Genomic DNA, 26,209 nt, shown 5'->3' on the forward strand with positions numbered 1-26,209 from the left:
TCATAAACATTTGTGTGGTAACATTGATATAGGTCTGGGAGATAAACCGCAGTTGCATATTTAAGAAAATTAAGGGGTACATGTTCATGGGTGCTTTGTCTCAATATGAATATAGCTCATAGTCAATGTTGCTAGGGAAAAAGTTCGGTTTACCCTACAAGGACAAAAAAAGTTCCCTACTTTCCCATACAATTTTCCCTACAATATTTTTCGTTAAATTTAAAAAATTTTACAAAACAAAAATGGTTTTAAGTACTTTATTATCTTAAAACATGAATATGCAACGTATATAACTTAGAATATAAATTTGTATTACCACCACGGTTGCCACAGTTGGTAGAATTCTATCCAAAATAGTAATCTGTTTTTTTTGTTAAATCTCTACAAAAATAAAATTTTGACAATAAATTCTATAGAAATAAAATTTTCAGAAAAAAATTCCATAGAAATAAAATTTTGAAAAAAAATTTTATAGAAATAATATTTAAAAAAAAAATTCTATAGAAATACAATTTTGAGAAAATTTTCTATAGAAATAAAATGTTGACAAAATTTTCTACAGGAATAAAGTTTTGACAAAAATTTCTATAGAAATATTTGTTTGTTAGATTTGTGGTAATCTTCAAATTGTGTTAGATTTTTTTGGCACGAGTGGTAACTGTTGTTACCACACATTGTTAAAGATCAAGCTTGCCGGCGTCTAATTTCCTCCTCTAGAGCCACCAAAATGTAAAAATTATTACAAATTGTGTTGAGTGAAAATGTCCCAACATTGGGGCCCTACGTCCTTACAAGACGCTAATTATTAGAAAACCCCTACATATAGGGAATTTTCCCTACTTCTAGCAACACTGGCTGTGTTGATATTGCACCCACGGAGTTAGAATGCCACTAATATTGAGCCCATTATTAAAAAAGAGAAAATCGTTCAATTAGTGTGGGTAATAAATCCAAATTTGTAAAAATCGAGCAATATTCTTATGTAAGAGCTACAAGTACGTATATATACGATCGGCTGGTACATCAAAATTTGAAATTCGAGTAACATTGGTTAATAAATAAAAGTACTATGGCCAAATTTGGGAAAATAGAGCGATGCATATATATGGAAGCTATATCTAAATCTTTACCAATTTGCATAATATTTTTCGGGTTACCTTGTGTAAAATTTGAGTACGATTAGGTAATAAATGAGGCCTCTATGGTCAAAAATAAGGTTATTATGGCCAAATTTGGCAAAATCGGGCGTTACATATATATGGGAGCTATAACTAAATCTGAACCCATTTCGATGATTTTTTTGCACATACAGTTAGTACTATAGGGGACTGGATCTAGCCAACTTTGAGTAAGATCTGTTAATAAATAAGGGTTCTATGGCCAAATTTGGGAAAATCGGGCTATACATATATATGGGAGCTATATCTAAATCTGAACCGATTTATATGTTTTTTGCACATATAGTAAGTGTTATAGAAGATTACACTTAGCCAACTTTGAGTAAGATCGGTTGATAAATAAGGGTTTTATGGCCTAATTTAGAAAAATCGGGCGGTACATATATATGGGAGCTATAGCTAAATCTGAACCGATTTGGATGAAATTTTGGAGACTTGAAGGGCGGTGAAAAAGACCTTCTGCCAAATTTGGTGACGATCCGTTTGAAATAAAGCGCATCGTGACCCCATTTGTCGAAATCGGGCGATACATATATATGGGAGTTATATATCTAAATTTGATCCGATTTCTTCGAAATTCAATAGCGTTCGTCCTTGTGCCCAAAAACTCCCTGTACCAAATTTCATCGAAATCGGTTAATAATTGCGACCGGAATCCTGTGAACAACAAACACACGGACAGACGGACACCAAGCGCTAGGAGGTGATTCTGAGCAGGGCTGTGGAGTCGAGCCAATTTTGCTCGACTCCGACTCCGACTCCAGCATTTTTCATCAGCTCGACTCCGACTCCGACTCCGGAGTCGACTCCGGGTAATATAACTAAATCTCATTTTAATACCACTAATTTGTAGTTCTATTGTGGGGGTACCGTAAGTGGACGATATAAAGTATGGTGTTTATTTATGTGTGCCAAAAAAGATCTTAATTTCACATTAGATGCCAATTGAATTCTATATTTCAAATTTATGGCAATGTTTAAAAAATTAAATAATGATATAAATACCCATCATAATATGAGAATATACCAACAGTATATGTATTTGTGGACCAAAATTATTGATACTATTTCAAATCCTTTAAATTTGTTGCGAGCTATATAAAGGTTTATATTTCCATATGCATGAATTTGAATCTGAAGACAAAATTGTATATACTTCTACAAAATCTATGTACTTAAAATTTAAATCTAACGTTATGGGACGTAACACAATTTTAACGAAAAATAAAAATGCAAGGAAAGTCTAAAGTCGGGCGGGCCGATTATAATATACTCTGCACAACTTTGTATTTAGATCTATATTTTGATAAAATCTCAAATCAGACTTCTACAAAACTCGGGCAATATTTTGGAAATATTTATAATTGTATAGACAATTTCGCAAAAATGCATTTATGATTCATTCATTGAAAAATTTGAGTCATTTCTACAAGCTTTCGACTTAGCAGCAATTTTTCCAAAATTGTATGCTCACTGAATACAATTTTGGAAAAATTTTTGTCTAGTAAATAAAATTTTGCAAAATTTTATATAGAAATAAAATTTTGGAAAATTTTCTACAGTAAAAAAATTTTGACTAAATTTTCTATAGAAATAAAATTTTGGCAACATTTTCTATAGAAATCAAATTTTGACCAAATATATAGAAATACAATTTTGAATAAAATTTTTGTAGAAATAGAATTTGGCAAAATTTTTTATAGAAAAAAAAAGTTTGAAAAAATTATCAATAGAAATACAATTAAAAAAAAATTGTGTAGCAAACAAAATTTTGCAAAATTTTCTATAGAAATAAAATTTTGCAAAATATTCTATATAAACAACATTTTGACTAAATTTTCTATAGAAGTAAAATTTTGACTAAATTTTATATAGAAAAAAATATTTCTATATTAATAAAATTTTGAATACATTTTTATAGCAGTGAGTATCAGTGAGCATCAGTAAGAAAAAAAATTGAGAAAATTTGCTATAGAAATAAAATTTGACAATTTTTTCTTATAGAAATAAAATTTTGAAAAAATTATCAATAAAAATACAATTTTAGAAAAATTTTTGTGTAGTAAATAAAATTCTGCAAAATATTCTACAGAAACAAAATTTTGACTACATTTTCTATAGAAATAAAATTTTGACTAAATTTTCTATAGAAAACAAGTAAGGAAAGTCTAAAGTCGGGCGGGGCCGACTATATTATACCCTACACCACTTTGTAGATCTAAATTTTCGATACCATATCACATCCGTCAAATGTGTTGGGGGCTATATATAAAGGTTTGTCCCAAATACATACATTTAACAAGTAAGGAAAGTCTAAAATTTTAAGGAAACTTCGCAAAAGTTTATTTATTATTTATCGCTCGATATATATGTATTAGAAGTTTAGGAAAATTAGAGTCATTTTTACAACTTTTCGACTAAGCAGTGGCGATTTAACAAGGAAAATGTTGGTATTTTGACCATTTTTGTCGAAATCAGAAAAACATATATATGGAAGCTATATCTAAATCTGAACCGATGTCAACCAATTTTGGCACGCATTGCTACAATGCTAATTCTACTCCCTGTGCAAAATTTCAACTAAATCGGAGCAAAAAATTGGCCTCTGTGGTCATATGAGTCTAAATCGGGCGAAAGCTATATATGGGAGCTATATCTAAATCTGAACCGATTTCAACCAAATTTGGCACGCATAGCTATAATGCTAATTCTACTCCCTGTGCAAAATTTCAACCAAAGTGGGGTAAAACTCTGGCTTCTGGGACCGTATTAGTCCATATCGGGCGAAAGATATATATGGGAGCTATATCTAAATCTGAACCGATTTCAATAAAATTTGGCACACTTGACTAGAGTACTAATTGTTCTTCTTGTGCAAAATTTTAAGCAAATAAGGGTAAAACTCTGGCTTCTGGGGCCATATAAGTCCATATCGGTCGAAATATATATATGGGAGCTATATCTAAATCTGAACCGATTTCTTCCAAAATCAATAGGGATCTATTCTGAGCCAAAACACATACTTATACCAAATTTGAAGTCGATTGGACTAAAACTGCGACCTAGACTTTGATTACAAAAATGTGTTCACGGACAGACGGACAGACGGACATCGCTATATCGACTCAAGAGCCCACCCTGAGCATTTTTGCCAAAGACACCATGTATCTATCTCGTCTCCTTCTGGGTGTTGCAAACATATGCACTAACTTATAATACCCTGTTCCACAGTGTGGAGCAGGGTATAAAAATATTTCTATAGTAATAAAATTGTGAATAAAATTTTTATAGAATTAAAATTTTGACAAAATTTGCTATAGAAATAAAATTTTGACAAAACTTTTTATAGAAATAACATTTTGACAAAATTTTCTATAAAAACAACTTTGAAAAAATTTTCTGCCAATATTCCACACTTGTATATTGCCTTAAAATAAAATAAAAATAATATCGATTGTTCGAAACATTTCAAATAAATTGATATGGGCATTAAAATGGATCGATCCAGCCCATCTGCTAGTCAAACATTTTAGGAAACATAAAAAGATAGCCGTAATTGGAAGTTGATTTTCATTTACAATCATGCTGTACATTGATCGAATGAATAACGCAATGGAAACTAATTTGCGTAAAAACTTGATTAGTTACAAATATGTGAAGTGTTTTAAAAAATTTGGTTTAGCCGGAGTCGGAGTCGAGCAAAATTTTTACGACTCCGACTCCGACTCCAGCAAAATCTTCAGACTCCGACTCCAAGACTCCGAGTCCGACTCCGACTCCACAGCTCTGATTCTGAGTCGATCAATATATATTTTATGGGGTCTAAAATTAATATTTCAAACTTATTATACCCTAACCACTGTGGTTTAGGGTATAAAAAGATATTCTGAAGAATATGCAGAAACTCATATTGGCTATAGAAAATGGCACAAATATCATATTTGTTATTAGAATCATTAATAAAAACTGACGAAGTAACTAAAATAGTTTGCAAAAATGTGGTAGACTAAAATAACATTATATTTTAAGTGGATTCTTTGTGTTCCCAATGTATGATATTTACATTAGATATAAAAAATGGGCCTGTTATGGTTTTGTTTTACTTAATAACAAAAAATAAAATAAAACTATTAGAGCTGATAACACGCAGAAGAATATGCTGTGGGAATCGTTATAGAATCCATATCATGGATTTTCCATACGAAGATATAACAGTAAACATTTAGTTATATTTAGTATATAAAACTGTTTTTGTGCTAGTCTTCTATTCCACCGTTTTTCGTAGCAGGGTTGACAAGCGCTATCGTGAAGAAGCGATTATCATGAAGAAATACAGAATCCCACTACTGGTGTGTTTTCGAGGCACATTCAGGGGACCAGTACAACAAAGCTATAAAAAGATGGTCTCTTTTTAAAGAGAGTGTTGCTGCTAAATCCATTGATGTATTACAGATTGATAATTTTAGCTCAATGATAAAACACATTGAAAGGGGGATAAAGTATCTGTAATACATCAATGGACTTAATGACTACTATCTCCAACTACATGATTTATATTTTCTATTAATTCTCTTGGTGTTGAGTATAAAATTAAATAATAATAATATATAAGAGTTTACAAAAATGATAAGATATATTTTAGTAAAAAAAAGCAAAAAATTAAAATAGTATAAAAATGCAACACAAAACAAAAATCATGGCCTATGTCATGTTAGTTTTCATATATTTTGATTTATCAATGCTATAACGACCAACATAGGTTTAATTACAGCAAAAATATAGACGACTCTGTTTTAGTATGTTTACCACTTTAGACAACTGTGTGTTTTAGTACTATAAGGATTGTGTTATTGACGGTACGTACGTATTAGTACAAATTGTACAAAAGATCAAAATTCAAAATAAAATGATATTGAAATGATAGCATACTCGTTTAGCGAATCTTGTTGTTGCTACGAAATACGACTGCTTCTTGTAAAGGAAAGGGATTGATAGTAGAGATATGAGAAAATCGTAAGAATTCAGGTTGTACTTTTTTATTGACTTTGTTTTTCTAGAATTAACGTAGATTGAAAATTGTGATTTTGGTTTGGGTAAAATTTCTTGTCTGACGATGTGTAGAGATTGATTTTATTCTTGTAATAATTAAAAGGAAATTATATCAATTGGGATTTTTTTTATTTTTATCTATAAGTAGACAAGGTACCGCGTGAGGAAAAAGCTAAAAAATAAAATCGAAATAAATTAAGAATCATTAAAAGGAAGTGAAAAAAGAAAACTCATTAAATAAAACAAATTAAGAATTCATAAGCTTTAGTAAATATGACGTTTAAGGAAACAAATAAAACACACATTTAGGAATAGAACTAGAAGACGAAACATCAATTTGGAAGGTTTTGTATTTTCTTAAGGGATTGGGAATAAGGGGTGTTTTAAAATATTTCTGTAGGGTGTGAAAACGTTGGACTATATTAACAGTCTAAAAAGACGATAAAAGTCTTTCTAATCATGTATAATAAGAGATTAAATATGCGTATGTTATTGTTATAAATATTTTTTTTTACATATAACTGCTATATAGTTGAAAATAATTATTTATAATAATAAAATTGTATATTTAAAATGGAACTAAAATCCAAAGATGGAAATAACGTTAAGACAAATAAAAATAAATTGGAAAACAAATTTACAGCCAATTGTGTCATTGCCAATGTCTCAATCGTAAGCAATATACATATCTCAGTTTCAGTTCTAAGGAAATTTTAATTTTGAATTTTGGTATTTCATTAAAAAACCAAAGAAGAAAGACAATTCTAACTGAATTACATTTCAAAGAAATTGTGAAAATGAAACGGGGGAAAACGGGATTCATTTATGTTGTTTACCTTGGTCCCAATCGAATTCTCTATCCCAATCTCTTTCTCGTTCTCTCTCCCACTCTCTGGCTCTTTCACGTTCCCATTCAAGATCGCGTTGCCGTTCGCGTGGTGTTCGACGGCCTTTTGAAAATTCATTGTCCCAAAATTCGCGTTCATAGTCTTCGTCTCTTTCCCTTTCGCGATCACGGCTTGTGTCACGTTCTCTACTACCCTCTCTTTCAATGGAGCCCATGCGATATTCTCGTTCATCTTCGCCCCCATCAACTACTCGCGTATTACGTTTACCATACATAACGTTTTCGACAAATTATTTTGCAAGAGAGAATGAGTTCAAGAGAACGAGTGAGACCGATTCGATTGTATATGGTTTGGTTAAGTTTTTTTTTTTTTTTTTAATTAAAAAAATAAACAATAAAAAGTAGAATAAACATAATTTACAAAAATTTGTTAAAATAGTGTCAGTAGGTAGTTTTTCTTTTTTTGTAAATAAATCAAACTTAAAAGGTATGGAGTAATGTTTTTATTTTTTTGGAGGAATCACGTGTGAGTAGATTTTTTGTCTTTGACTAAATTTTGAATTTATTTCGTTATTGTGGCCTAAATTCTTCTGAATGGAATTAATGACCTTTAGATGACATTGACATGATGTCCGAGTAAAACTAGAATTGGCGCCATAAAAACTAAATCAATGATGAAATTAAAAATTGATTTCAAACTTACCGGGTGGTGTTGGACCCAAACGGGCCTGATCTGTGGTAGGTGATGCTTCCTGAGGTATTGGTCTAGGTATGGAGGGAGCCGCTGTTATATCTGGATGTGTGGCTCTCCAATAGGTCTATATATATAAGAGAAGAAATTGTTTTAGAACTTTTTTATATAAAAGTCGAAAATTTAATTTCAACCGTCGAGCTTAATAGATGTGTGTTTTTTCTCGAAGAATCTACTTACTTTCACTGTTGTTGAAATAGATACCTATTATAAATTTCTGGTGTGGAATTATAAGCGATCGCACAAAAATTGCGAAAGTCAAATCGGGAGATGGGTCTTTATGGGGTATATACCAAAACATGGACCGATACATACCATATTCGACACACCTACAAAATCTCTAGATTTCAAATTTCAGACAAATCTGATTAAAGTTGCGGTTTGTAGAAGGCCAGGAAATAAAATCGGAAGATCGACTTATATGGCATTGTATCAAAACCTGAAGGAATACAGTCCATCTTAGAACTTGACTTGTGGCAGATAAAAAACGACGATAGGACCATTATTGCATATCGTCTTGGAATGTTGATCAAGGAATACTTAGGATGTTAGACGAACTTTTAACGGGGAGACGTATTTCAGCCATTCTAGGCCAAGCAAACATTCAAAGATATGTGAACAGAGGCATACCCCCAAGGAGGAGTGGAATGTTGCTTTAACCCATTATGATAGTCGACTGTGGAAAATCTCTCAATGAGATCGCTGAGTACCTAATATGGGTGCCTGGAAACAGGAACATATCAGGGAGCAGCGAAGCGGATGACCCCATTTAAACTTAAACCGCACATTAGATATATTAGTGTTTTCAAGACGTCAGATATCACTGCTGATATCTGCTATAATGAGCCGCTGCCTTATACTTTTAGTGTAAGGACTTAGGTTAGGTTATCTAACCTAACCAGTTTGCTAATAATTTTAGAACAATCAGGTTGGTTCAACAGAAGGAAATAATTGGGTAGGTTAGGTTAAAGTGGCAGCCCGATTAAGATTCAGGCTCACTTGAACTATTCAGTCCATTGTGATACCACATTAACTAAAAGTACATTTTACATATGGGCACTTCTAGTTTTAACCGCTAAACCTTCTCGATTATTTTCTTCTGTTGAACCAACCAGATTGTTCCAAAAACATTAGCTGACTGCTTAAGTTAACGTTTTCCAGGTCCGCCAGTAATCTAAAGCTATATGCCCCTAAAATTTGCTTACGCCTTACACAAAATGCAGGACACTCACACAAGAGGTGTTTTATTGATTCCTTTTCCTCCGAATCATGACAACTCATACAATAGTCATTATACTTCGCGCCAACAGTTTTTGCAAAATCGCCTATCAGCAGCGACCCGTTATAGCAAATATCAGGAGTGATATCTGGCCTCTCGACAACACTAGCATAACTAGTGTGCGGTTTAAGTTTAAATGGGGCCATATTTACAACCCTTGCAATTCTCCCATCGAACATTTGCCATCATGACAGCCTTCTAACGCAGTAAGAGCTTGCAGGTAGCCAGAGGCATACCAACAGATTATAGTTCCCCTGGAATATGTGAGGTAGTTCCTAGCCTTGCTAGCTCATCTGCTTCGCAGTTCCCTGGTATGTTCCTATGGCCAGGCACCCATATTAGGTGAATATTGTGCTGCTCAGGCATCTCATTGAGATATTTGCGGCAGTCGATGGACGTTTTCGATTTGAGGAACATAGAGTCCAAGGATTTTATTGTAGGTTGACTGTCTGAGTATATATTAACGCCAATATTGCTTGGAGCATTACTTCTCAGCCAATTCACCTCTTCTCTTATTGCTAATATTTCAGCCTGAAAAACTCTACAGTGATCAGGTAATCTTTTCGCTATTCGAAGTTCCAGAATATACTCCGAAACCCACTAGTCCATCCAATGTGGAGCCATCAGTGTAGAAATCTATGTTATATATCATTTATTCCCCGGGGTCCGTGTACACCACGCCTCACTGTTGGGAATTAGAGTCTCAAACTTTTTGTCGAAAAGTGGTCTCGCCAAAGTGTAATCCACTACGCTAGGCACATCTGGCATGTGACCGTAACCATTTTCCGACCACAGCGATAGCTCGCGCAACCGCACAGCCGTTGTTGCAGCTGACTGTTTGGCCAAAATGTCTAAAGGCAATAGTTGCAGCATGACATTAAGGGAATTTGTTCTTGTCTAAGCTTAAAGTTCAACTTCCTGTCCAAAATAACGCCTAGGTATTTTGCACACTCACTAAAGGGAATTTCAATACCCCCTAAGGAAATGGGACTAACCGTGGGATTTTTGCGATCCTTGCAGTACATGACTAGTTCTGTCTTTGCAGGATTTACCCCAAGACCATTATCTTTCGCCCATTTCTCAGTCATCCGGAGGGCTCTCTGTATAATATCTCTAACTGTTGATGGGAATTTTCCCCTTACTGCTAGCGCCACATCATCTGCGTATGCCATCATACGCAACTATAAAAACTAAAGTTCTTATATGTAATAGTACTTCTAGTTCCGTGATATCACAATGGACTGAATAGTCTAAGTGAGCCTGAAATAAATTGGGTTGACACTTTAACTTAACCTATCGCCTTAGAATTTCTCCCTGATCAAGAATATTAATAGTTTATATAGTCAGAAATGGATATTTTGATGTGTTACAAACTGGAATGGGGACCTCCTTCATGCCCGACTTATTAAAAATTGGATTTAAATACTCCGATTTGCTTGAAATGTTCAGCGAAGGTTGGGAGTAGACTCAAAACAAAGACCCGCTACATTATTTTGCCATATTTGATGGGCGAGGGAGACCCCTTGTGCGCCTTTTCTAAAAGTTTAGTGAAAAAAATTACTTTCTCCGACTTAATTTATTGATATTTCCACGAGGGAGAAGGAACCTCCCCTTTGCCCAATTTTTTTGAAGTAATAGAGAAAAAACTGAACTTTTTAGAATGTATCAAGGTTCAATGTATCAGTTAATTTTTCGATTTAATGGCAGGGAGGGTGAATTCCCCCTTGTCAACGTTTTCTAACGTTGGCATGAATACACATGCGGAAGTTAGAGGGTGAGCTCAATTGGGAAGTCAATACTAAATATGTGGATAGTTGCTCCGGGGGAACTTTTTCCCTGAGTTTTTTTTAATGAATAACTTAAAATGTTTAAAGTTACATAAAATACGCAGATAAGAAAGAGATTGGACCCTCGTTTTTCATATAATTGTTTTCTTTTGCTTTCATGTCATCGCAGAGAAGGCGGAAATCAATATTCCTATTTTTTAAATTAAAAAAAGTCAATTTACTTGGAATTCACAGGCAATATTAATTTTCCGTTGATTTTTAGCTTTGCGAGTTGGGTTTCGGGTATTGGCAGTATAGATGGAGGATGTCCTACATCGAAACTTCGGTATTTCTTTTGATTTGATTAACATTTCACTCGAGAGAGTGTTCTTATTCGGAAATGTTTACGACAAATTCATAACTGCTGCAAGAGTTATCAAAAATTTTCAAATACCTAAACACGAGAACTGATGGATGCTTTAGGTTAGGTTAGGTGGCAGCCCGATGTATCAGGCTCACTTAGACTATTCAGTCCATTGTGATGCAACATTGGTGAACTTCTCTCTTATCACTGAGTGCTGCCCGATTCCATGTTAAGTTCAATGACAGGGGGCCCCCTTTTTATAGCCGAGTTCGAACGGCGTTCCACATTGCAGTGAAACCACTTAGAGAAACTTTGAAACCTTCAGAAATGTCACCAGCATTACTGAGGTGGGATAATCCACCGCTGAAAAACTTTTTGATGTTCGGTCGAAGCAGGAATCGAACCCACGACCTTGTGTATGCACGGCGGACATGCTAACCATTGCACCACGGTGGCTCCCGTGGATGCTTTAGTTTGTTTTCAAAAGAAGACAACGATATCCTGTAGATTTCCCATTTAACGTTAATAGTCCATGGTGTAGGCTCGACTAGATTGCTTAGGTGCTGCATCATTTTCACTTACCTCTAGATATTCAGCAATGTGTTCACAGGCATCTTCTAATTGATTTTCATCTAGGATAACATCAAACATTTCCGGTGGACATTGAGCCAGTTTTTCAGCGGCTACCATTTGTACGGAAAGATTTTTCGCCTGTGATTTACCACGTGATTTGATTAAACGCTGTAAAACCTTCGATCATCGATGTGTAATAGAGAGAGATAGAGAGAGGGGTTAACAATTACATATGGGTCAATAGCAATAAATGGAACTAGCACCATGGGACATGCCATATGCCATGGCCTACTTACTTACCTTACTACTACTAATTTTAAGATAAACTACGGTTGGTGCTAATGAAGTTTTTGCTAGTTGTGACGGATGATTGATTGTATCACAATCGAGTACTACTAATTGTAACGTCCGGGCCAATTCGAATATTCGTTCTATCTCCTCCTGTACTTTGCTCAGACAATCAGATCGGCTGCTGGATCGTTCCATTATCGCCCGTTTCGAAGGATTGTTCATGATGGAACGTTTGGCCAGGGAGATATCGGCCATGACACGGGTGATGATGATGCGACCCTCGAACCGGTGCTTGAGGAAGTCAAATAAAGCTTTCTGCATCATATCGGTTACTTCGTAACCCTTTAAGCTTGGACCCACTAAGACTACGGGACGCATCGATGGCACGACATCGTAGGGCGAGGCGGTCTCCTGTTTCTTGAAGAATGTCTTGCGCTTCTCCTTGTTGGGCGGTGTGGCTAGAGTCGCCTTTCGTCCTGGTCCCGAATCTGATTCATCACCTGATTGGTTAGTATCATATCGAAATAGGCAAAGAGAAAAAAACGGGGGGAGAAGAACGAAAAAAACGTATGGTTTCCAATGAGCGAGATCTATGGCAACTACATGAATACGATTTTCGGTTTTTTGTTTTGTTCGATTTGTGATCCAATTTTTAGTATGGGATCTTCAAAACCGATCGTTTGATTGATTGACTGATTGATTGATTGATTGTAACTACTCGTGAAAAGAAGGGTGTGTTTTTGTTGTTTTATTTATTTATTTTTTCTTTTTTTGATTTGATTGATAAAATGTTTGATTTATCTAATTGTTTAATTGATTTTTTTGTTCTATTGATTGATCATTGATTACTAATTATGCAAAGTGTTGTTGTGATAAATGTACGTGACGTGGGTGAGTCAGTGAGTGAGTGAGTAGGTGAGATTTATTTATCATATATAAATATCAAGCGTTATTATAGAGATTACCATTTGTGGGTTCTACAAAATGTGAAGGTAAAATGCTCTGGGAGAAAAAGATCGATGATCAATCTTTGATTGATTGAGTGATCTCCTAAAATTGCTTGGAGTTTTTTTTTTTTAAATCGTCCATTAGAAGAGTCCAAAATTAGAGGTATCACAAATGTCAACCATCGTTCGTTTGTATGGTGACAAAGAGATAACCGTAGATGTCTTAAAAATATGCGAATTCTATGGCCCTTAGTTACCTTTTCAGTATGCGGTCTATTTCTAGATAGATAATCCGCAGGAAAGACTGTAAATTTGTTAGATAATTTTATTATTTCACACTAGCATTCTACATGATTCTCATTTGAGTTATAGATGGTTCTCTTAATTTATGGTAAGCATACTTTTAATAATTTCCAAGCATTTACATATTTGCAATTTACATTTTTTCTTTGAGATCGGAATTGAGCGACTTTGACTTTTAAGTTATCATGACAAATTATTTCATAATCTATATTTCCAACTGCTGGTGATTGCGAGATATTAGGAATATTAATACAAGAAAACTGCAATATTAGATTTGTCTGTGAAATCGATTTTCGTAGTATTCGATACGAGGACTCTCAGGGAATGTGAATTTAATAGAAACCCGAGTTTTACCGGATATCGGATGAGTCCTATAGAAATTGCGAATTGTAGATGCTACAGAAGTATATGAAAGCTACATACACTGACAAAAAAAACACGGCCTCTTCTAAAGATTTTGTCTTTACACTAATGATTTTGGTATTGATTCCGAGCCAAAGAAGCAGAGAATTGAAGTAAGGATACTTTTAAGACACAATCCTCTTTCAAATTTAAGTTTTGCTTACTTGTTTCTAGGGGAAAAATTTTTATTTATTGGTTTTTTCCACTTTTGTGTGTTAACGACAACTTAAATTTCCAAATTCACAACCGATTTCAAGTAGTAATTATGCTATGTTTCAAGTACAAAACATCTCTGAAATGAAGCATTGAAAAACTTGTCCCATTCTTTAACGCTTTTTTGCTTTATAGTCAAGATGAAAAACGACAACAAACTTAAAAACAATTACATTAATTTTGAAGAATTTTTCAGAATTATTAAAGCCAAGTTGACCTTAGTCAAAAATTTTTAAATCAAATCACTTAATTGTAAGGATAATGTTTATCGACTTTTGGACAAGGAAATAAACTTTATATCAGAGAATTGCGTCGTCTATGCTAAGCAAAATTCGCATTCGTATTTTAAGGACATGAAATCTTTGGTCTCACGACAATATTTTTTTTTTCAGTGTACATAAACGTATAGAATAAGGACGAAACGAGATAGAAGATAACACTGAGCACACGTTCTTCTACTCTATCAAAGTGGAGAAATGAAAGGTGCGCCTTACATCAGATGATAGGGTCGCTGAAAGATATTTGGTAAAAAGTGACCATTTACTGCCAACGAATACTGAAGACGAAGAAATTTGATTTGGATAGTTTGTAAAGGAGAAACGAAGCCTACAGAGTAAAAAGGATCGGAGGAGTTGGCAAAATGGCCACAGATGGTCATCTGTGAAAAATAAGCAGCTCCCAACCACGAGTGGCGAAGATATAGGCATAGCTATTAGTAGGCAAGTATATGGGAGGACATTTTTGCGAAATGTCAACCGGATGCCGGCAGTTAAGTAAGCATTCTCCCGCAGGGGTGCACTATAGTTAGACGAAATAACAGAAGTTCCACTCCTTTGATTCCGTGTGCCGCACAAGTCTCAAGCCTTGTATCAGATCTCTGGAATTCAACAAACGTTGAAATACTGAATATACCCATGGCGGACGGAACATTACTTTTTGGCTATGCTTATGATATAGTCGCCCTGATAAAAGTGAGGAATGCTGAAGAGGTTCAACGTAAACTTCGTCAAATCATGATACGTGCGAAAGACTGGTTATATACGCATGGCTTGCATTTAGCCATGCCAAAAAACCGAACTGCTACTACTAACAAGACAGCATCTGCCTCTAGAAATAGAAATGCTCATAGACGACATTGTAATCCCAACATGTCAGTCAATCCAATACTTAGAACTAAGGCTGGACTCAAAACTAATGTACCCCACGTAAATAGAGTACGCAACGGAAAAAGCTACTATCGTTCAATGTGGTCCCTTCTGACCCATCTGCTTACATATTTTGCACCCTATTTAGTACAGAGGAGCCCTTATGGGGTCCTTACTGACCCAAAACTCAACAACTTTGGAGTCCCTACTGACTTGCCGTGGTCCTTCACATCCTACAGGGTCCCTTCTGACCCAGGTGGCCTATTTTTAAGTATAAAATGTCCTTTAATTCCATTATTCTTTGTTATATTTTGTAAATTCACGGTACTGTAAACTAAATAAATAAATAAAGTCACGACTCTGCAGGCTAATGGCAAACGTGGAGGACCTCTTCCTAGTAGAAGAAGGATACTGATGGAGATGACTAGCAGTTCTCCTCTGTGGATATGAGATCGGGGCGTTGATCCTACAGAGACGAACTATAGCAAGAAAGCAGTTTCAGTACAGAGAATGGCAGCTCTGAGAATCTCTTCAGTATATCGCACAGCATCAGGGGAAGCGCCGTTAGTAATAGCAGGAATAATCACAATAGACATCCAGGCGATTAAGCGGCAAAAGGTTTTCGGGGCCAAACAACAAGACACGACAAAATTGATATCGAACATCCAACAAGTGACTAGAGATAAATGGCAGGAACCAGACTAAGGGCACTTATAACCGACATACAATTATGGCGAGAGAGAAGATATGGGGAAGTGACGTATTACACGACTGAGATGTTCTCTAGTCACGTCTACTTTCGAAAGTATCAGTTTAGAAAACTGTTTTTACGAGGGAGGAGAGGTCATAGATGGAACCTACAGAACGGCGGAGAACGCTTGAAGATGAAATTGGCCATGTCTCTTCAAGAAATATTATCCACTAGATGGTACAAAGTGGGAGGAACTGGAAGTGTATGAGGCTTTTTGTAGAACACGTTCTCCGCAAGAAAAAGGCGAAATGAACGCGACGGCTTGAGAAATGTAAGCTTCATTGTGGCCGTGAACTAAAAGGAGATGGACCACGTGGGGTCTACCTCGAAGTAATGCGCAAGATATTCCACATTGACAATCATACCCCGAGGGAAGAGAGATGGGTTTTTAGCCGATATGATGGACTCCGGTATACGGGTGGACACAATGACAGGTACATGTAACATTTTCCTGCCCTAACTAGCACAAAACAAATATGTTCAACCAATATCTGCGGAAACAAATACTATTTTTTTAAGTTCTTATTTTTTTATTTTTATGATGGAGTTCAAGCATAATAGTGTGATTGCATTAAATTTACATGGAGAATCACAACCGGCTATTGTTGGCGAACTTTAACATCCCTAAGTGATAGGTTTGCCAAACTACAACTACATATATAATAGTTTGGGGATTGAAGGCTCGAATTCTTTGTATGACAAGTGAAGGGTTTAGGATCCTGCGATTTAAAATGTTTTAGAAGCAACTCAAGTTCTAGAAATCCTACGATCTTAAACCAAAGCAAAACAGGTTTAATCTCGAAGTAATAAAAGACTTCCTGTGGTTTCACGATTGTGATGAATTTCCGAACTTCGTGTAAGTCCATTAGATATTTTTATCATTGCACCCTAGCATTCTACATGATTCTTTTTTGAGTTCTACTTTGTACTCTTAAATATATGACAAGTCTACTTTTAATACCTCCAAGCATTTACATATTTGCGATTTAATTATTTTCAAATCGGAATCTTAACGATTACCAATTTTAAAAGTCGAAATTGCTATTTCCAATTATTAGACAAATTGGTAAAGTCAATCTAAATTTTTTAGATCGATCTTCAAACAATCCAAAATGTCCAAAAAAGGCAAAAAGCAGAAATTGTTTAAGTTTCCAAGTACATCACTCCAGTTGATGATTGTCATCAATTGAGTAACTAGAGGTTGTTGTTCTCATGGCTATGATCTTCATTGGTAATGTCTCTTTGAATTTTTGTTATCTATAGTTTTTTAAGTTGTATTTTAAATAATTTTTCTAAAAAAACTTTACCGGTTCTGTAATCTCTATTTTAACGTTAACGTTACCGCATAAAATTGAATCATCTCTAAAGTAATTTGTTATATATATTATTTTCATTTTAAATGATAATGATTAAAATGCTCTACTTAAGATAATAACGAAAATTTGAATTTAAATATTTTTTTTTAATTGTCCACTAATTTTTAAACGATGTTGAATATTGCTGCATGTCAAATGATGCGTGGTGGTGGTTGTGGTAGTGGCGGGGGAGACGAAGTTCTTTTGAAGTGGTTCCTTGTAATTGAGAACGTAAATGGAGGACTCTAACAAATGAAAATCAAAGAACGAGTGATAACTAATGACAAGACATGGGGATTATAGAGATATGATTAGAGATCTTTGTTTGAGAAACAGATTAGAGGGTGGAAGGATGGTATCAGACATTTAAAAACATTCCAGGACAATTGAATTTTGGAGGGATTCTGATTTCATGATCAGATGCATAGGCGAAAATGAGTTTACGCGACGGTGAGTTTAAAGGACATAAAGAAAACTCAAAAACAAATATAACGATAATTTTGTTGGTGTTTTTGGAAAGTGTCATATTTTTTTAAAGTATAGTTTTGGTTTTTGTTTTTTTTTTGTCGTGGAGGATAATACTTTGGTTTGGAAGGTTATAGCCAAATTTCTACGAATCCTATAACTGAACCAATGTGGTGGAACTAATTGTGAAACTGAAATCGTTTACTCACTTTTGTGATTAAAATAATAACAAAGAAACGATTTGATTCAATTAGGAGGTCAACTTAACAAAAAAGAAAGAATTAAGACAAAAAGTATACAAGAGACAAAAACAAATATTGAGAGAGAGAGAAAGAGACGAACACAAACCTTTTGTTTTCTTTTTTCGAGGTGTTGTACTATAAGGATCTTTATTTGGTTCAAGTGTTGATTTTTTTTGTTTTGATATTTGAGTTGAGTTGGGAGAGTTGTTGTGATGGTTATTAACAGTGGTGTGCAATATTGAGTATAGTTGAGATTGAGGTTATACACACACGCACGCACACAGAGTTTGATAGGTGTAGAGATATATATTGAGATATAGAGAGCGAGAGAGACAGACACACACACACACGCAACGCAAAAGAGACAATGTTTTTCATGGTGCAAGAACAACAGAAAAAAACATCGTTAATATAAAATCTTTCGTAGGGAAAACATTGAAGTTCAAAATTATAGCACAAAAAACTAAAAATTAGCTCACAGAAAAAAAAATACTCTAATGATTTAAATAATAACTAAACTAAAGCTAAAACTAAATTAATATATCTCAAACTAAAAAGAAAGTCTTCAAAATATTCATAATTAAAACTAAACTAAAATCAAATTAAGCTAATTCGGACTAAGATTGTCTCTAATTGTATTGAAACCTAAAACCAAAAATCAAAAGCTAAACCGAAAATCATGCTTAAATATAGAATTGATGGATTACTTTGTTGTCTAGCCCTAATTTAATTGTTTTCTTTTGTTTAACTAATTATCTTTAATAGTGGCGGTTATTTGTTGTTTTGTATATATATTTTTGTGATTTTGTTGTTGTTGTTGTATTTCAAAACAAGGGTGAGGAAAGAAGAGTACTAAAAGGACTGACATCTGGTTTTGTTGTAATTTTGATGGCGGATGATTAAAAACAAAAAAACAAAAAAAATCGAAAATTAAGAATGGCAAATAAAAAATTTAAATCATAAACCTTTTTTTTTAACCCCAAACCTGGAATTGAATTGTTTGTACAAGTAAAACTCCTTCAAAAGTTGGGAAAAATTAAAATTTTCGTAGTTTTCGATATAGCTAAGTCTCAGTTAGGTACTTTGCACAAGGATCAAGAATATGAAAACAATTAAATTGTACGACTAAAGATTCAAATTTTTTTTTTTTTCGGTAAAGGCCTTAGGCCTTTAGAAAAAAAATATCAAATTATAGAGAATGAAGCCCATCTTCATAATAATTTACCAACAGTTTATCGAAGGAAAAAAAGTAACAGTAGGTTTAAAGTTTACGTTATCTTTTAAGGATATCATATTTGCGTCAAAAGTTTTAATACGAGCTTATTGTACATGAAGATTAAGTTATTCAAAGCCTTACTGAACTTACTTTGTTTTATTGAATTGATAACGTTGTTAGATGATTTCTAAGCGGTTAGCTACTTTCTTTTTTAACTTCTCCAACCATATTTAACAGGTTTGCTGATAAGACCCCGGTCTGACACATAGATGGCGTCGTTAGTATTAAGTGCATATTATTTTTATATAGTACCAACCTTCAAATCATTCGTGTCAAAATTTGACGTCTGTAAGTCAATTAGTTTGTGAGATAGAGCGTATTTGTGAAGCAACTTTTGTTATTGTGAAAAAATAATGGAAAAAAAAAGAATTTCGTGTTTTGATAAAATACTGTTTTCTGAAGGGAAAAAATACGGTGGAAGCAAAAACTTGGCTTGATAATGAGTTTCCGGACACTGCCCCAGGGAAATCAACAATAATTGATTGGTATGCAAAATTCAAGCGTGGTGAAATGAGCACGGAGGACGGTGAACGCAGTGGACGCCCGAAAGATGTGGTTACCGACGAAAACATCAAAAAATCCACAAAATGATTTTGAATGACCGTAAAATGAAGTTGATCGAGATAACAGAGGCCTTAAAGATATCAAAGGAACGTGTTGGTCATATCATTCATCAATATTTTGATATGCGGAAGCTCTGTGCAAAATGGGTGCCGCGCGAGCTCACATTTGACCAAAAACAACAACGTGTTGATCATTCTGAGCGGTGTTTGCAGCTGTTAACACGATATGTGACAATGGATGAAACATGGCTCCATCACTACACTCCTGAGTCCAATCGACAGTCGGCTGAGTGGACAGCGACCGGTGAACCGTCTCCGAAGTCCGCTGGCAAAGTAATGGCCTCTGTTTTTTGGGATGCGCATGGAATAATTTTTATCGATTATCTTGAGAAGGGAAAAACCATCAACAGTGACTATTATATGGCGTTATTGGAGCGTTTTAAGGTCGAAATCGCGGCAAAACGGCCCCATATGAAGAAGAAAAAGGTGTTGTTCCACCAAGACAACGCACCGTGCCACAAGTCATTGAGAACGATGGCAAAAATTCATGAATTGGGCTTCGAATTGCTTCCCCACGCGCCGTATTCTCCAGATCTGGCCCCCAGTGACTTTTTCTTGTGCTCAGACCTTAAAAGGATGCCGCAGGGAAAAATTTTGGCTGCAATGAGGCCTATTTTGAGGAAAAACCGAAGGAGTACAACCAAAATGGTATCAAAAAATTGGAAGGTCGTTATAATCGTTGTATCGCTCTTGAAGGGAACTATGTTGAATAATAAAAACGAATTTTGACAAAAAAAATGTGTTTTTATTTGTTAGACCGGGGACTTATCAGCCAACCTTTTATAACATTTCAAGGTGCTACTGCGCTATGTCATTATCGTTCCTTTGGTTAATTTCTTCTCTGCTTTGTTTTGATTTTTATTATTTGGGAATAATATAATTGATTTCATTCTCAGTATGTGCGTAATAGAAAATTGTTTAAAAAATTAATTAGGTGGAGAGAAAAACGCATATGAGTTAAAGATACGCTTCTAGAGGGAGATCAGTTGAATTGAGGGCTATAACTAGTTATATACCGATATGGATCAATTTTTATTGGCAATAATTAAGTTATGTACTGTATTTCATGTGGATCAGACGAAACATGTATCGCTGGACGCTTAAACAAATTAAATGCGGATATAAAGAAAATTCTTGTGTTGATTCGAGATGGTATACGGTAGTGGACCGATATTTTTTATAAGTTCCAACCAACGAATTCAAAATGTATAGAGAATATAGGGATTTTTCGATCTAAGTGGGAAAAGGGCTTCGCATTTTCCATATTTAATTTGTCCGATGCGTGATCCCATTTTGATATTTGGACATAATTGAAAGCATTTATTTGGGAGGTTATGTGGTTAAAAGTATGACCTCGTTCGGAGGTCTATTTTCAATGAGCTAAACATGGAGTTCGGCAGCACTCAGAGAAGTTCCGCGCTATGGTATCACACACGCAGAAAAATTTTCACGAAAATTCAGTCGGCGGCGACTGAAATCGGCGGCGCGACTCGGCGGCTTCATTCTCTGGGTGGAGGGTATAATAAATTTTAAGACTAGTTGTACAACTACACTCAAAAAAAAGTGAACTCTCTATTTCACTAAAGCCAATTTAACTTTATTTTAGTTCATAGAATTATTATGTTTGGAGAAAGTTTTCTTTACTTTAATATTTTTTGTATACGTTAGTTAAATTAACTAAACTCGAGGAAAAAAATATACTCAAATGAAGCATAAAGATTAACTAATTTCGTGTCTTCCACAAAATAGTTCAGAATTTCTTTAAATTTGTACATTTTACCAAAAATGCGTCCATCATGAACTTCGTATGTCACTAAAGACATTCTTGCAAATTTGAACTCCAAGTTTTTCATTCAAACTACAAAATTTTCTTTAACAAGTGAAAAAACTTAGTTATGTCTAATAAATTTTCTTGAATTTGTCGAAAAATATTTACTTATTTTTATGACATCGGCGTGATGCCAACGTTTGTAATACTGTTTAGTTAAAATTTTCTACAAATATTAAAAATTTTCTAAAATTAACCGAAAGTTTTCTTCCTGGTGGGTTCACTGTTTTTTCAGTGTAGTCTCATATTGTTATGGATTCTTTTAATTTTTTAGTGGATAATTGATAGGCGCGGAAAATAAAAATTTATATATACGTTCAGCGAATGTCTGAACAGAATCAACATAATCTTTAATTAAAATTTCCTCAATCACAGAAATTATAGTATCAGTCACCATTGTGAATTAAAAAGCAAGTGAGTAAAGTAGAAAGTCTGGCGGGACTATAGTATACTCTTTACTATTTTGTGAACCAACATTTTTGGTACCATCTCAAATCCTACAGATATATAATATGTATATGCCTCAAATTTATGCATACTTTAAATTTTTGCTACTTAACAGTGGCCACAAGGATATGGACTACATTTCGCCAAAATATTTGGTCAATTCTGGGTTTTGGGTTAATATTTTGCCAAATCAGGCGACATTTACGCAAGGTGGAGCCTTATCTAGATCTTAACCGATTCCTTGACATGTCTGCCATTACATTGAGTAGGAGATGACTACAACATGGGGGAATCATCACATAAATTTTGTGTAAAATTTAAGTATTCTTTGCTTCAATCGAAAGATCATATATCTGAAGACTATATCTAAATCTGAACCAATTAGGATCAAAATCTCTGTATAAAATATCAAGTCAAATGGTGTAAAATGTATCGGAGCTATTACAAACTCGGAACATATTGGTGCAAAATTTGAAACAAATCAAGCTGGAACTCTGGCCTACGGGGCCAATTAAATCCATATCGGGCGGATCGGATAGTTAAATGTATATGGCTGCTAACAGGTTGGCTGATAAGTCCCCGGTCTGACACATTGATGGCGCCGCTAGTATTAAATGCATATTATTTTTATATCGTACCAACCTTCAAATGATTCGTTTCAAAATTTGACGTCTGTAAGTCAATTAGTTTATGAGATAGAGCGTCTTTTGTGAAGCAACTTTTGTTATTGTGAAAAAAAAAAATGGAAAAAAACGGAATTTCGTATTTTGATAAAATACTGTTTTCTGAAGGGAAAAAATACGGTGGAAGCAAAAACTTGGCTTGATAATGAGTTTCCGGACTCTGCCCCAAGGAAATCAACAATAATTTATTGGTATGCAAAATTCAAGCGTGGTGAAATGAGCACCGAGGACGGTGAACGCAGTGGACGCCCGAAAGAGGTGGTTACCGATGAAAACATCAAAAAAATCCACAAAATGATTTTGAATGACTGATGAAATGATTTTGAATACACCCGAGTTTTTCCGTCGATATGTGACAATGGACGAAACATGGCTCCATCACTACACTCCTGAGTCCAATCCACAGTCGGCTGAGTGGACAGCGACCGGTGAACCGTCTCCGAAACGTGGAAAGACTCAAAAGTGCGCTGGCAAAGTAATGGCCTCTGTTTTTTGGGATGCGCATGGAATAATTTTTATCGATTATCTTGAGAAGGGAAAAACCATCAACAGTGACTATTATATGGCGTTATTGGAGCGTTTGAAGGTCGAAATCGCGGCAAAACGGCCCCATATGAAGAAGAAAAAAGTGTTTTTCCACCAAGACAACGCACCGTGCCACAAGTCATTGAGAACGATGGCAAAAATTCATGAATTGGGCTTCGAATTGCTTCTCCACCCACCGTATTCTCCAGATCTGGCCCCCAGCGACTCTTTCTTGTTCTCAGACCTCAAAAGGATGCTCGCAGGGAAAAAATTTTGCTGCAATGAAGAGGTGATCGCCGAAACTGAGGCCTATTTTGAGGCAAAACCGAAAGAGTAGTACCAAAATGATATCAAAAAATTGGAAGGTCGTTATAATCGTTGTATCGCTCTTGAAGAAAACTATGTTGAATAATAAAAACGAATTTTGACAAAAAAAAAAATGTGTTTTTCTTTGTTAGACCGGGGACTTATCAGCCAACGCGTTATATCTAAATCTGTCCCGGTATTTTTCTAAATCAATAAGGAATGTCTTTGAGCGAAATTAAGGTCCTATGCCAAATTTGTGGACACACAAATTTGGCATTTTTACATACAAAAATGAACAGACAGACAGACGGACATCGCCTAATAGACTCAGAAGTTAATTCTAAGAGTGGTTCTTCTTACATAAAAAGTGCTCAAACTTATCAGAGCATGTATCACAGTAGTGCTTAAGGGTATAATTAATTGTTAAATTAGACAATTAATTGATATAATTAATTTTTGCAATTGAGTTTTGTATCAAATAAAAAAAGAATTTTTGAACTTATTAATTTTTTTTTTGAATTTTTGTTTTAACTAAAAAATTGCTTCAACAATGTTTTATTGAATATTTTTTTTTTATACAATTAAAACTTAATTTAGAGCTTTTTTCTCTGTAGGCTCTTGTTAATTTTCGATTTATTTAAATTTTTTTGGAAAGCCTGATTTTGTTGGAGAAATAGAAAATTACCAATTTCTGTCATGAGACTTTTACCTTAAAATAATTTAAAATGATACATAATTCAATTCCTTATTCTTGGCAGTATGCAATATCTTCTACAACCACTTTGGAACTTTTAAGTGTATCAATTTCATAGTTTCAATATATCAATGAACCTTTTGCTGTGTACCCTAGCGAGCTTAGCTAATTTGGCTATATTTCAAAATCTTTTTGTGGCTTGGATAAATTTTCATGGCTGATTATTTTGTGACCTTTTGGGGGTAATACGGAACTTGGCTTAATTCCCTTTCAATTTCATTTTCTTCATATTCAACATCTTTTTGTATGTAGTTGTGTTGGTATTTTATACAAACACATACACACGCACGCACACACTCACTTTAAAACACAGAACACGTTGAACAAATAATCGAGTTTCCTTTTCGATTTTAGTAAAAAGAAACTTACAAATTAATTTTTTGATTTTTTTTTTGTTTGTTGCAAAATTAAGAAGTTAAAATGCAATTTTGTTGTTATTGTTGTTGTTGGTTTTGGTGGATATTTTCAAAAGTCATTCAATACTCCAAAAGTACACCCCATTTTAAACACGTTTGTTTTTGGCAATAATTTTCATATAAAAATTTTAGAAAATTTTGTTTTTCACATATAAGAAAGAAAATAAGAGAAAATACCTTTTTCTTTAGAAAAGAGAATTTTTTTAAGAAACAAAATTATCGAAATAAAAAAATAAAACAAAAAGAAAAACTCAAAAGAAAAATAAAATCAAAAAATAAAAGTAATCATCATGAACATGTGTGTCATACCAGGTGTAGGGGGTGTGCTACCTCGTGATGGCTCCGCACCTTGACCGCCTAAATTCCCACTCGATGAGCCTTTTGTACCATACAGTTTTGAGTTAGCGGGTCGATTTTGATTCTATAAAAATTGTGGAGAGGGGGAAAATATCGCAAAAGTACACTTTTTTAATTATCCATTCTGGGGATGTTTCCTACAAAGATGATATCTTACCTGCAACCGTATGTGGTCTAGCTTAACGGGGCTGGGTATGAATCCCACATCACAGCCTTCTTTGACCAGGCGACCAATCCACCAGTTGTGATCATACTTCTCTTTGATGTGTAGAAATTCCCTAACGTCAAATGAGACAGCACCACCCTGTACGGGTGAGTCATCATCGATGCTGGCATCATAGGCAACATTTGTTCGCACAGCGAACGCAACGGGTTTACTCTAATTTTTTTTAATTTTTTTTTGTAAATAATTTATTATGGAGAGGGATATTAGAATGATGGATTTTGTTTATTTGTAACTTAGAGATTTCTTATTAATATATCGTTTTTAGGACTTACTCTCGCTTTATCCAACTGGCTTTGGGCCTGACTTTCCTTAGCTCGCCGAAGCGATTCCTTTTCCTCGTCTAGCGACAGATCGGATGACGGTTGTGAGTAATTGGAATCGGCAGAACCCTATAAAGAGATTAAATTAAAAGAATTTATTATAAAAGGTTTTTAATTGTATAGAAATTTCAATATATTATGATGGAAATTATGATTGATTGAAAGACCAAGTAATTTCAATATATAAAGTTTTTTTTCAACACACTAAGAATAACATATGACACTAAAATTGAACCAATCATATATGTAAATAACGAACTATTTTCGCTAAGATGGTGAAAATTTTCGTTAATAGTATGAAAGGTTTCGTTGATTAACAGAAAATTCGTATAATAGCGAAAAATCGTTATATTAACGAAATTGTTTCATTAGCTCAATTTTAATTACAGTGAAATCTCTCAGAAGTGGACACCCACGGTCGCCTAAATGTTGTCCCCATTTGTGAGGTGTCCAGTTATGAGCGGTTAATTTTAAGGTGTTAATATAGCAAATGTCTCTTGACAATTGTCCGCTTTTGGGAGGATTCC

The 26,209-nt window shown here is 34.4% G+C and overlaps 1 protein-coding gene across 1 annotated transcript in view; it reads right to left on the bottom strand.

Annotated features, from left to right (window-relative positions):
* The window catches only part of Ca-beta (Calcium channel protein beta subunit), a 111,059-nt gene that overhangs the window by 15,659 nt on the left and 69,191 nt on the right, over positions 1 to 26,209 (bottom strand). Inside the window, 7 exon segments of the mRNA XM_075296079.1 lie at positions 7,064 to 7,321; positions 7,778 to 7,892; positions 11,817 to 11,984; positions 12,108 to 12,586; positions 25,110 to 25,200; positions 25,294 to 25,515; positions 25,635 to 25,751. Of these exon segments, the coding sequence (XP_075152194.1) occupies positions 7,064 to 7,321; positions 7,778 to 7,892; positions 11,817 to 11,984; positions 12,108 to 12,586; positions 25,110 to 25,200; positions 25,294 to 25,515; positions 25,635 to 25,751 (1,450 nt within the window).

Source organism: Haematobia irritans, chromosome 2 (genome assembly GCF_050003625.1).
Source record: "Haematobia irritans isolate KBUSLIRL chromosome 2, ASM5000362v1, whole genome shotgun sequence".
In the NCBI taxonomy this organism is placed as follows: Eukaryota; Metazoa; Arthropoda; class Insecta; order Diptera; family Muscidae; genus Haematobia; species Haematobia irritans.